The following is a 13,329-nucleotide window of genomic DNA, read 5'->3' as shown; positions in this document are numbered from 1 at the left end:
CGATGCATATTCCAGACCCTGGAAGGCACTGATCTGAGTGGCCATTGCAATGACACGGAACGCATTTCCCCAAGAAGAGACCCTTGGTGTCCCTGTAATAACCAGGTGCACATTCCTATCAAGAGAGAAGATGATGCAGATGTGACACATGGCTCAAATGTGCTTAGGCAGAGCTAGCGTACTAGCCTAACTACCATCCCTAACAACTGCCACAAAATTTCAGGAGGCAAAGAGAAATTAAAATGGACAATGGTCACAATGTTTTAGCTAAAATCTCGATTTCCCACAGTTAACATGAGCCATCTAGCCAGGCATACTTATTTAGGGCTTTCAGGTATGTGCCTCATGCTGGCTCGAACTCTTGAACCCACTGCCTTTACCCAAAATTCTAGACTGCAAATCTCACAGCAAAGCTGAGCATGTGGCTATAGCAGGTGGCAGAGCCAACGTATTGTGCAATTTGTTGCAATTTTAGGGCGTTTTTACAATTCTGGCAAGTGCAACTCCGGGGGTCAGTGAGGACCACACAGCGGGACTAGTTCCAGAAGCTTGTGAGCTGGAATCTTCCCTGTATTCCAACATACAATGGGGCATGTCTAAGCCGTACTGCCGAGTGCAGTGCCAGCGGGAGAAGTGCTGGCTCTCACATGCATCCTATGAGCAAAGCGCCTACAATTCCCCATCAGCCTGGCAAGAGCACGATGCCTCTTCCCCCTACCTGGCAGGAATCTCCCCTGTAATTGGCCGGACACAAGCAGAGTTCCACATTGCTGGCTCGGATGCCCACGCTGGTCTCTGTCACAGTCTCTAGGATCACCCGACGCAGAGAAACAGATGAGGAGAGCTGGGAGAAGAGAGCTCGGATCTGCAGCTGCTCTAGGTTAGCCAGCACCATCATCAGCTCTTCCCTGGACACTGGGTTGTGCGTCTGTGTGTGTCTGAAGTTACCCTGGTGAAGGGAGAGAAGCTCTGGTGTTAGCAGGCAGTAAGTGCAAGCCCTTAGTTTTGGATTCTGCCCCTTTGGAGAGATTTCAATCATGCATTCAGCTCAATGGACCTCCTTGTCCCTTGGGAGAATTATCCATACAACATCCCAAAGATGCTTCTCTTGTGTGCGGCTATCAGACCTCCTCCTCCTGCCTGCACTGGAAGTCATTGATCTGAAAATTCACAGCCAAGTCTCTGCCTCCTCCCCAGCGAGTACCGGGGAAATCCGTCCAGGTGCCTGAGTGAGGATTTCACACCATCAGGAGGACACCCCATTCACGCAATGCCTTCCATCTCCAGAGAAGTACACATCACACACATGCAGCCCCTCAGGTGCAAGGCAGAAGCCACATGACACAACAGCATGTGTGGAGGGGAGCATTTGGTCCAGGATGTCAATGCAAATGCTTATGGTAACAAAGGCTGCCCTAGGAGCATCAGGTCTGAACTTTCATAAGGTCCATCTCCCTGCTGCCAACTCGCTTTACACGAGTGCTCCCAAGGGCCAACATGCACTCTTCCAATTCATCTTCTGCTCAAAACATGGATACAGACGTGTAGGCCCAAAATTGCACCGGACAACAAGGATAAGATAGGGTTGCCAAACTTCTACGATTAATTCCTTGGAGACTCCTGGGCAAAGATTAATCCTTAATTAAAGATTCTACCATGATGAAATCTTCAGAAATAATGTCCAACCAAAATCTCCCACCCTAATGATTGAACATTTACTCCTTTAACATCCCCACAAGGCGGGCAGGACCTGGCTCTAAGTCTCAGCTGAAATTTATAACAGAAACCTCTGAAAGTGCAAACATCGTGAAAACGTCAAGCGTGAGAATGACCAGCAATAGGCAGCATTTAAAGCTACTCCCTCTGCAGTATCCACACTCAGTGCAACCTTCCCTTCTGGCTAGAGGGCCTCTTGTCTCTGTAGCATCTGAACACCACACAAGGACGAGTGGGTTTTGCCCTCACCTTGCCACTAGGAACTAAGGCCCGGGGCTCATTAAGTGACTCACCCTAGGTCACAGCAGGACTCCTCAGGCTGAGCTGGGAATTGAACACTTGCCTTGTAGGCCGATGCCCGAGCCTCTTTTCTAGACCATCTTATTCTCTGCTTGCTTTCCCACAGCACACCTCCTAATGTACACAGCTCTACAGAGACACTGTTCTCTCCCAGGGATGGCCCTGCTAACACAAGTGCCCCAGAATGCACCAAATCCCTAGGACACAGTAAAAAGCCATCAGGCCTGTACTCCGCCGTACGAAGGAACTGTGTTCGGCTCTCAGGGCTTGCTGCCTAGCACCATCTGTTCTTCCATGCTCCAGGGAATGTTCACTGTGCATCCCAACTCACCTCCACGAGCTGCAGCCGGCCTTCGTGTGCCTCTCCAGGGGAAGGGTAAGCGCCTTCCAGAAACATGATGCTCATTTGGTTTCCCTGGGGAAGGTACAAAGGTGGCCTGTGAGTCAGTGGCTGGAAGCACCATTTATCCCTGGACCCCCAGCCCCAGGGGTTTCTCAGGCTGTACCTTGAGGAGGACATCCGGGCGGGGCTCCATGGGAATGAACACGTCACCTCTTCTGGGGTCTGAGCGCAGTTCATACTGCAGGTACCCGCCATAGGAGGACACCTAGGGGAGAGCCAAGCAACACTGGCACAAGACACTTCTCATCACACAACTAAGACACACTATGGTGCTTCCTGGCTGGAAAGCAGAAGTAAATACACACCGACCGACAGGATACGGCACAAAGCAGGTTGCTGAGCTGAGGCTCAAGGAAGCTCAGGGCTGCAGGTGACAGTGTTTGCCTCATTGCCCTAGCACGAGGGACAAGCAGGCAGGGATGCGACTGAGCGTGTTCTCTCTTACCCGGTCTCCAAGGTAGGAGCTGGGCGCGTGCCAGTAGAGCTCCTGATAGGCCTCGGGAATGTTCCTCACATCGGCGTGAATGAGCACCTCCTCCAGTCTCAGCGTGGTGGCCACTTCCTGGCGGTCTCCGCTCAGCAGCACCCACCCACTCATGTCGAAGAACTAGGAGAGAGCAAGAGAGCGCTGGCTGCATGTCTCCCGGGAACACCTCAAGCGCGCTGCAGGAAAGGGCTCTGCATTTGTGCTCCTTCGTGCACGTGGGGTCTGCAGAATGGTCCTTGGAACTCTGGTTACTGTTACTCCAGGACACCGGGGTCACGAGCTATAAAAGAGGGTGCTGAGAAGAGCCCAGGGGACCCCAATCATGCTCCAGGCCTGTCCTTGGCTTCTAGAGAAGCAGATTTCCTCACATTACTTGCAACCTCAGAATTGCTCCCACTCCATAGGGATGCCTGCGGCATCTGTTGTAAAGCATTAGGACCAGGCAAAGGATCCTGAGGCTCAGTGGAGGAAGCCGAATGTGTATGTATGAACCAATCCTCCAGCAAACCCCACAAAAGTGCAAGCTTAGTTCAGAGCATGAGAAAGAAACAACCCTAGGGGCCGGGAGGAACAGAATCCCACTGAATAGAGAGGAAAGGATCACAGAGGTCCCCAAAGCCCCGCGCTCCATTCACCTCCACTCGGTACTTCTCAGCACTGTGGCAGCGATCGGTCGCTCCAAAGCAGAAACACCTGGTGCAGCCCTTGGGGTTGCTTGCGTCCAGAGAGAAGGTTCCCAGGCGGCACTGGTCACACCTCACGCCCTCCACGTTTTCCTGGAAGAAAAACAGGGTGTGTTGAGTTATCCCTACAGCGGCTACAGGAGCATGCGGGATTGCAGATGGCTCCAGCATGGCTGGTTAGCTAATCATGACCAAGGGGCTCTGAAATGAAGCTGAAATTTGTAATTTGCAATAACAAATTATGCAATTTGCCAACAGGGTTGCTTGGCAAACCCCTCAGCAGGCCTTAGCCTTGGCTCACTATTGAAATGTAACATCCCCATTTCCCTCCCCTTTACCCCCCCCCCCGCCCCCCCGAAACACATGCTTCCGGGGCTGCATGCAACACACAGAGGAGCAGGTTGCCATCTGGTCACCAAAGCACTCTCTAGGGTGCTACAGCCAGAGGCCTTATCATTGCTGACACGTGCATACTGATCTCTGCAGCCGACAGGGGCTCTTGCCTCAAAGCTCAGTGCCATGAAGCCAAAGGGCATTTCCTGCCCAGAATGCAGGATGCCATGTGCTAGGCACCACCTGATCTCCCTCTCGCCACACCCTCTCTTCCACGGGCCAAATGAGCCACGCTGACGGAGCAGGAGAATCCATTAGCTAGACAAGCATCACCGGTGAGTGTGGCGACTAGACTGACCTTGCAGTGACATTGCCCAGTGACAGGATCACACACGCTCACTTCTGTCCCTGCCTCGTGACAGTCGCACCTCCGGCAGTACGGGTACTGGTAGTAGCCAGGGGAGCAGATGTCACACCGCCGTCCTATGATATTGGGTTTGCACCTAGATGGGACACAGCAGCAATGGAATTATGGTACTTGGCCTTTTCCTTACCTCTAATTCCAATGAGAGTAGCTCTGATGCTCTAAAATCCTGGAATACAACACTGATACTGGAGGGTTATTACATTCCCTCACATCCCAGCCTGCTAACGTACCCCATGGCGCTCCATAATACCAGATGTCTAAGCCAATGATTCCAGTGCTGCTGCCAGGACACATCCTCTATGGAACGTGACAGAACTAGGGCAGCTGGCTACAATAATTTGGTGGAGGGAATGCTTTTCTGGTTCCTAAATAAACTTCCAGAGACTGCTGCTATGTAATAAAGGCAGACAGGCACCTGAGGCTAATTAAAAGCTAGCCTGAAGCAGCTAATCAGACACCTGCAAGCAATTAAGGCCTGCTGGGTTACTTTAATAGGTTTCCCCTCAGGTAAGGGAGGGGGAAGGAGAAGAGTGAAGGACTGAAAGGAAGAAGTGTGTTGCTGAGAACTGAGAAAGGAAAAAGTGTTTGTGGCAAAATTCACTCAGGTACCAGGGAGAAAGTACTAGGGGAGTGTTTGGGGAAATGGCTGATGTTTTGGGGCTAGAGGAAAAAACCTGTTCGTTGCCACTACCTAGGGTCCCTGAGCTGGAACCTGGAGTAATGGGCGGGCTCAGATTCTACTACTAAAAAGTCTGCTCCTGGAAAGCAGGCCAGGATTACAGAGGGGTCTCCTCCCAATCCTTTCACTTTGCCGGTTATGAGACTGGCTCCGTAAGCTGTTACTCTGGCCTCTAGAAAGGCTAAGAGGCAGCGTGGCAGGTCACAGCGAGCCTCTGAAGCACGTAATAATCACCTAGAGGCGCAGGACCCACGGCACATGGTCGGAGCTTTGCCACAGAGACCATGGCCCTGTCATTGCTCCTCACCTGCACTGGCCGCTGTCCACATCACACCCTGGCTCCGCCAGTTCTTGGACCCCCGTGCGAGAACAGTTGCAACCCTCACAGCCAATCAAGGGGTGGCAGCCAAAGGTCTGCGGTTCACAGACAATACACTCAGGCTTGATGGTATGCGGCGGGCAGATGCATTGCCCCGTCACTTCGTCGCACAGACGGGTGCCACAGTCACAAGCTAAGGGGAAAGGAAGATGATGAAACAGAGCCCCAGCCAGGCCACGGTTGCAAAGTGGCGAAAGCGAGTGCTGGGGAGCTTGTCCTCTGCCCATCTGCCTGCCCGAATGTCCCAAAGGCTGGCGTTGCAGCCAGCCTCACACCAGCACCCTGGCCCTGCCTGTTCAGACACCAGTGTCCAAAGCCAGTGGGATCCAGTCAGAGGCCAACAGGTGACGGCAAAGGGCTTCTCTCTGTGTGTCACAGAGCTTGGGAACAGGGTTTTATGAGGGCCAACAAAAACCAAAGTCATCAGTTCTGAGGAGACACCTGCTCAGTGACTATGGCGGGGCAGGCTGGCGCGGGTTGCCAGACCAACGCACTGAAAGGGAAGGGAGACAGCACACAGAGGAGCAGCTGTGCCACTTGATTCCCCTGCTCGGGAGTCTAAGAGGAGTCCTGCGCACAAGGGACAGCGAGGCTGGCTCAGGAGGGGGCAGAGCAGACGGCTCCTCTGCCTCATGACAACAGGCCTGCATTGCACAGGGTGCCAGACAAGGAGATTATGTGCCCCACCTGAGGCATGTCCCAATAACGGGCTGGGCTGGGACCAACTGGAATGCAAAGCTGGAAGACGTGGGGGCGTCTGGTTTTGTTTATCTAAATGGTGACAATCACCAGGGGTGGGCAGAGAATTGGGACCACATTTATTCCCAGACTTGGAATTTGCATGAGCACAGGGATGTGGAGTTGCCAACTGCGTAAGTGGGTGTGGGAAACCAGAGGCCAGGCTGGAGGCTGGCAAGAAACAAGCATCCATAAATACCACAGTGAAACCCAGCTTAACAACCCACGGGACTACCAAAGTAGGGGTGAGGCAGACTGCACATTGCTAAATCTATCGGGAACCTTGGGTGAAGTGAGAGGAATGGTGCTGGAGAAGTGCCTGTGGGAAAGACCTTTAACGTGCACACTTCCAGAGCACGTCAATGATGCCATGATCGTCAATGTAACTCCTGCCCTGCCCCGTCCCCTCAATACCAACTTCACAGGATAACTCTCCTGGGCTTCGACTCCCATGAAGAGGCAGAAAACCAGGTTATCCTTGTCAGCCATTCTCAAGGCCTACAGGACAAGCATCCGGCCCCCAGCAGCCAAACCCCTCAGCACGGAGGCTCTGAAAACACAGAGTGGGTAACTCACGCCGGCAGTTGGGGAAGCCCCAGTACCCGGTGGCACACCGGGAACACTCTCGGCCGATGACGTGGGATTTGCAGGGACACTGCCCGCCAAAGAGCTCGCACTGGCCCCTGATGGCTCCTGCCTCGTGGCAGCGGCAGGGCTGGGCTCCGTTGTTGTAGAACAGAGAGAGCGAGATGGCTGAGTCCCTGCAGAACTTGGTCGACGTGGTGGGACTGAAAAGAAAGGGAGAAGTTCCGGGGCTGGGCTCACATTCCCCTCAGAGCATCCTCAGGGCTGATTGCCCCTGCTAAAGGCAAAGACACTTGAGGCTCCCAAGGGATGACAAATCTTCATAGAAGAGACTTGGTTTAAATGAGATGCCTGTAGGCACCAGGGCACTCCCAACCCCACCACTCCCTTCCCAGCTGCTCTGGAGGCTGCTCACGAGTGTATCTAGGCACCCGCAACTACTACTGAAGTCAGCAGGAGTCAGGGGAACTCAGCACTGTGCAGCTTTAGATGCTATTTTAGGACATTAAGGGTCTGTGAATGCTCCTTTTGATACCAGGAAAGGCGACTCCGTCTGCTTCAGTTAAAAACCACAGTTTTAACCAATATTAAACTGGGCGTTGTCATTTAAATCCCCCAGGGTCCCTGGATCAAATCATGTCAAATCAGAGTGAATCTGTGCAAAGCAAAACCCAGCTACTGAAAACCCAGCACAGGTATTTACTGAATAGCTGGGCGTGGCCGCGAAGGGAAACAATTAAAGCAGACAATTCCAGCTTCCTAGCCGGATGCCTTTCCCCAGGAATGGCCTATACGCTACTATTTCTGTTTCATAAAGAATACAAAGCCACTGGGCAGAAGCACAGCGGCACATGAAAACCAAGGCTCTCACTGGATGTAGAAACTATTGACTCCACAGCTGCTGATAAAGTCATAGGATTTGTCCAAGGGTTCCTCGAGCAGGTAGTGGGAGCTGTAGCTGTCTTCGGGTACCACAAGGATGTAATCCTGCAGCAATACACAAAACAACAACCACACCCGAGGGGTCAGTGCTTCCTCCCAGTAGTAGCTTAGGTAAGCCAAAGAGAACCACATGCAGCCACTCCACTCACACAGCTGCCTGCACATGCACCAATTCTTAGCCCTTCACCAGCTGGGATATGGAGCAACGCTTCAAACCGCTTGTCTTTTGAAAAGACACTCCGTTCTTGTGGCCCAGCATCTTGCCACAGGGCTCCAGCCAAAACTCGATGTGACTGAGGCAGGCAAAAGACCCACCAAGGGTGGTATGCCTAGGAGACAGAGTTAGGACAGCAGAGTTCGGTTTCTAGCTCAGCTACTGATTTGCTTTGTGGCTTCTGGTGAATCCTTTAAGGGCTCTGGGTCTTAGTTTCCCCATCTGGACCATTGGGATAGTAATGCTTACCTGCCTCTGTGGCTAGAGACCCTTGGATGAAAGAGATGGTGCAAGTGCAAAGTATTAACACAAGAGTGAATGAAACCAGTTGTGCAAAAATGCAAAATAGGATCACGTTAGTGCACCAAAGCTACATCTTAGGTAGGAAGGGAATTTCCTCCTGGCCTTCCCAGGCTGAAGCAGCTTGCTTAAGCTCAGTATCTTCCCTTCTCTACTAACCAAGTTGCTCATTAAGGGAGGCAACATCATAATATAATTAGTAGGGGCTGTCGCCCGTTACACCGAGCCTGCCCTCTACATTTCCTGACACTGGCCATTAGCAGGGTGGCTCTGAAATTGGGAAAGGACATGAAATGTTCGCTGGCACTACCTTACTGCAGATGCCCTGGAAATTCACAGTTACAGCTCTGCTCTTATTGCTGTCACTGGGATGGAACCACGTCCTACGAGTTGGGGGCCTTTCAGCTCTCAACTTACCAGCCACAGCTGCCTGCCTGCCGGCACCCGAACAATCACAGTCAGCTCGTTATCTGTAACGTCCAGGACGATCTGGTTCTCGGAAACCACTATGCTCCGGCAGCCGTATCCATGTGGGCAGAAAGTGGCTTTGGCCTGACCTGAAAAGCCAAAACCAGATGTCAACCCACCAGCAGCCCCCAACTGAACCCAGATTGTGCCATTTGAGTTCACCCAGCACAATACCAAGGCAGCCAAGCTGTGAGTTGGAGCACACACCAACTCTCCCCTGAATGGCCCATTTCATGGTACTCGTGTCTCAGACCCTGACTCAGCCAGCTGGGGAGGCAACCAAGGGCCTGCAAGTCACTGCTGCCATGTTCTGAGGTGTGGTTCAGCCTCAGGGCTTTGTGGTCTGAGTGGAGAAACACAGGAAGAGGAGTGAAGGCAGCTACCAGGGAAAGAGCTGAGTTCTGTAAAAGCCTGTCCAGTGTGTGATGGGTTTATAGGTGTGAGCACCACTCATTTGCTGTTCCATGGTGGGGTAAAGTAGCTTGCAAAACCCTAGTGCAAACCTTCCCCTCTGCCCTGGACTTTGTAAAATCAATGCTTCTTGGCGGTAGAAAAGGGACGCAGTATGCAGCTGGAAACCATCTCCACCCCCAGGGGGCCTCTGTCTGCGGCCCAAGGAAATTTGCAGTTATGTCCCTCCCTTTATAGCTGAGCCCACGCAGCTCGCGCTGAAGCAAATGGGACACACAGGAGATCAGCATCTCCAAGGCAGGTCTAGGAGTGTCTAGGTAGCCTCTGCCTCGCTTTGTACACCCCACTGGGAACAGCTTCGTTTCCCCTTCCTAGACTCTGCTGCAGTAACTGAAAGCGCCAGTGTCCATTGGCTCTGCCCTTCGCTGCAGCCAGCACACAGGGGAAAAACAGATACGTTTTACAGAGATCCAATGGAACAGCTAGATTCATAGTCTTACAGATGTTCAAGACAAAAGGGACCATGCCCTTTGGGGCAATTCCAATGCAGCTGCTGACAGGGACCTTTGGATATCCTTGACTCTCCGCCTTCCTCCAGGAACCTCCAAGCGATCCACGACAAAAGAAGCTTTCCAATCGCCTTCCCCATGTCCCTCATTTGCAGGCGCCCTACTCCCAACTCTGCTCACCTTGCCAAATCCGCCCCCCATTGATGAACACTTCCACAGGGAACGTGGGGTGGTTGGGCTGGTAATAGTGCACGATGAAAGCATAGCGGCCCAGTGTCTGGATCTGGCTGTTAAACAGAATGGCAGCCTGGCCCAAAAGACAGGAGCAAAGAAATCAGGGTTAACAGACATGCCTCGTCCAGTGCAATCCCCGCCCAGTGCAATGCAGCAAGATCATTTAAACACGCCAGTAGGAGAGTGGTTCCCATGCTCAGCACCCTGGGGGGCTAGTCTCCCTTGTGTATGTGACATTCACAGTTAGCCCCTCCACCTTCCCACACCCCCAAGCCTGGTTACTCTAAGGCAGTGGCTCTCCGGCTGTCATCCATGGAGCCTTCCCTGGGAACTTGTAGAAGGGGACTCTGAGAACTGGAGCAAGACAGGGTAGGGAGAAGGGTCCATGTGGATTACAAAGAGATCCATCCAATGAAAGCACTGGAGAAGCCCTGATAAGAGCAGGGCTGGCTGTGCTATGGTTAACGAAGATGGAAGGGGAAGCCACTGATGCCCTCGCGTGGATGGACTTGCTCTGCTGTTTAGCTGAGCCTTGCACAGAGCATTTCCACACATTCAGAGCAGCCACCTGATGAGGTCTCATTGCCATGGAGAGGAAAAGCCCAACCCTGCTCCTGGCTGGCTGCAGTACCTGGGAAGGCTGCAGGAGAATGAGCTCTGCTGAGGGGTCCACTGTGGTCGGAGGCCGAGGCGCAGGCTCAGCTGGGGAGCCAGCTGGAACCACGGTGAAGGTCTGAGTCAAGGGAAAGTCTGGAGGGAGCGCCAAAACCTGCCCTTCTTCCAGGACAATGGACTGAGAGAGCTTCAGAAACCTTGACGGGATGCAGGAACTACTGCAGTAGAGGGAGAAACACAACCCATGGGATTGCTGGCAGTGGCAAGACAGAGCTACGAGCTGGGCAGGAGAGAGACTCTTCCAGAATATCGATCTGGGGTACAAAGCATGTGTGGTAAGGAAGGATCCCTTACAGGGATTCTCGGGGGCCTTTACCATACGTAGCACTGAAGGGAGGGGAATCCGGTACGGCTACCCCAGCAGTAAGTGGTGAATGAGAGTAGGAATTCGGACACACTGAACTGCTGTGTCTGCATGTGAGAAGTCTCAGAAAGGCTATTTCACTGGCGCAAAGCAGAGTATATTCCCACAAGGGAGGCCATCTGGTCTGGAGGGGAGAACACTGCACTGGAGAGCTGGGTTCTAGTCCCCACTTTGCCACAGGTCAAGTGGGCAGGTCCCTTCGCCTCTCTGTGCCTCCATCTTTACAAGGAGGATAATATTCATTCTCCTAGGTCAAGTGCTCAGAGAAATCCTGCACCCGTTACCTGGAGGGGGAGAAGGCTCCATGGAGGCTGATGCAGTGAACCTTCGGCTCAACCAATTCCATGGTGAATTGTCCATAAGGTATCAGGTACACTTTATACTACAGCCCCAGGAAGGAAAGAGAAGACATGGGTTAAATGAAACTTTCTGCTATTTGGAGCCTAGATTTGCTCCTTTCCCCTAAAAGCCCAAACCTCTAAAGATCCCCTCAGACACTTCACTGTAGGGACCCTTGTTTGGTGGATGAATTCAGTTGCTCTAAGGCAAGACTTTGATATGCCGCTAGGTGACTTAGAGCAATGGGATTCAACCTTTCCAGACTACTGTACTCCTTTCAGGAGTCTGAGATAGGGAAGTTAAAATTAGGTTTTTTGATTAGTCAATGGAATTTCCATCGACTATTCGATAAGGGTGCTTCCGCTTTGAAATGTAGCAAAAAATCACCCACCATTTCAAAGCTGTGTTCTGCCTTTGAAATGCTGCCTGGAGCCTGTGACTGAGTCCCCCGCTGGCCCCAGGCTACATGCAGCGCTTCTGCTTTGAAATGTGGAGAGCCCCAGCAGAGTCTCTTGTACAGTTCAAAGGTGGAACGCTGCCGCCGCGTGCCTGCACTCTCTTCTCCAGCTAGGGGGTACCTGCTTTTAAGCCGGCTTCCCCCAGGACCTCCTCCTCTTTGCTGCCTCTTTCAGATAGAGGGAGCAAGGGGGGGGGGGGAAGCAACTAGTCAACTAGTGTGTCAGCTATCCGATAAGCAAAGTTGACTAGTTGATTAGTCGCTTACATCCCTAGTCTGAGAGTCTTGTGTACCTCTAAGTTTCACTTCACTTAAATACTTACTGACAAAAATCAGACATAAGATGACAAACATTACCACATGATATTACCAAAAATTGCTTACTTTCTCATTTACCATATAATTATAAAATAAACCAATTGGACAATGACTATTATAAGATCCACGTGTAGTATGTAGAACAGTATAAGCAAGTCATTATCTGGATGAAGTTGTAGTTAGTACTGACTTCACTAGTACTTTTTATGTAGCTTGTTGTAAAACTAGGCAAATATCTAAATGAGCTGAGGTACCCATGGGAAGGCCTCTCTGAACTCCCAGGAGTATGCGTACCTTTGCTTGAAAATCACAGGTTTAGAGCTTGCATTCCATTTTCAGAAGTGACTGTGACAGTATGTCCCCTTTCATAGTAGCTCATCAGAGCATGTTGGCCCCCAGTGCAGAATACAGGGTAATTCAATGTATGACGTTTAGCTCTGAAGTGACTAAAATCCATTTTCAGAAGGCACTAAGATCTACTGGCTTTCAAAGACACTTAAGCTCCTCTTTTGAAAATGGGACTAAGTGTTACTGAATGTCAATGGGACTTACATGCCAAAGGCTTTCCTGACTCAGGGTTGTGCACAGAGCCTTAGTGTGTAGCAATCCAGCATGAGACTCTACAGTCCACTAGCCAGCCATGCACTCTCTGCTGCTGTGCAATTCTGCAGTACACTTTGACCCATCACTATCAAAGCACAGAGAACCTTCAGTGAGCAGCAGGAGCATCCATAGGGTCAGTGCAAAGCGAGCTAGTACTCTGGAGATTTACAGCCCAATTTGCTGCACATTCACCGTGTACACAAACCTTTAGGGTCACTTAAGGCCTAACGTTTACACTGAATTCCTCCATGCTCCGGAAAGTGGCCGTACATGCTATGATGAGACAGAATGGAGATTTACCATCATGGTGCAGAAAGATCCCCTAAGAGAGTTCTGCAAGAGACAATTCCTCTCTCCTCCACTCCCAAGTTTTCAGGATACATTTTTTTACCACATGGCTGACCTGCCACCTCTTCTCCCAGCCAGAAGCCTACCACATCAAATTGCTCATGATATAGACAGAGTTCCACACTGTAACTGATCTAACATCACCCTAATCTCCAGGTTAATTTTCAGACCTCCCCTTACGCCACGTACTGACGACCTCACAGCTGTCCTTCCTAGCAAGGCCTTACCAGAAAGAAGCGGGCTTGATCTGCAGTGAACTGAACGGTTCCCTCTGTGGTAAGTTCAAAAGCTGCCAAGCGATTCTGTGAATCTAAGACTATCCCACGGCAAAGGAAACTGAAAGACAAAAACAGAACTCAAGGATGGCCCCGGGCAGGGCCATAATTCATTTCTTGTCTTGCCAGATATACACTCTCA

General features: G+C 51.6%; 1 protein-coding gene across 2 annotated transcripts in view; it reads right to left on the bottom strand.

Moving 5' to 3' along the window:
• Window positions 1–13,329, bottom strand: part of LAMA5 (laminin subunit alpha 5) — a 190,149-nt gene that overhangs the window by 38,173 nt on the left and 138,647 nt on the right. For both annotated transcript variants that reach the window (XM_075901089.2, XM_075901088.2), the window contains exons 28-42: window positions 13,140–13,248; window positions 11,132–11,229; window positions 10,440–10,641; window positions 9,755–9,881; window positions 8,604–8,743; window positions 7,602–7,717; window positions 6,722–6,933; window positions 5,336–5,540; window positions 4,281–4,425; window positions 3,542–3,682; window positions 2,865–3,026; window positions 2,523–2,624; window positions 2,348–2,431; window positions 719–949; window positions 2–115 (exon numbers count right to left, since the gene is read on the bottom strand). In XM_075901089.2, coding sequence (XP_075757204.2) covers window positions 2–115; window positions 719–949; window positions 2,348–2,431; window positions 2,523–2,624; window positions 2,865–3,026; window positions 3,542–3,682; window positions 4,281–4,425; window positions 5,336–5,540; window positions 6,722–6,933; window positions 7,602–7,717; window positions 8,604–8,743; window positions 9,755–9,881; window positions 10,440–10,641; window positions 11,132–11,229; window positions 13,140–13,248 — 2,188 coding nt within the window. The remainder of the gene's footprint in view (window position 1; window positions 116–718; window positions 950–2,347; window positions 2,432–2,522; window positions 2,625–2,864; window positions 3,027–3,541; window positions 3,683–4,280; window positions 4,426–5,335; window positions 5,541–6,721; window positions 6,934–7,601; window positions 7,718–8,603; window positions 8,744–9,754; window positions 9,882–10,439; window positions 10,642–11,131; window positions 11,230–13,139; window positions 13,249–13,329) is intronic.

This window comes from Pelodiscus sinensis, chromosome 17 (genome assembly GCF_052426305.1).
Source record: "Pelodiscus sinensis isolate ZL-2025 chromosome 17, ASM5242630v1, whole genome shotgun sequence".
NCBI classification, from domain to species: domain Eukaryota; kingdom Metazoa; phylum Chordata; order Testudines; family Trionychidae; genus Pelodiscus; species Pelodiscus sinensis.
This window is presented reverse-complemented; position numbering and strand designations above follow the sequence as displayed.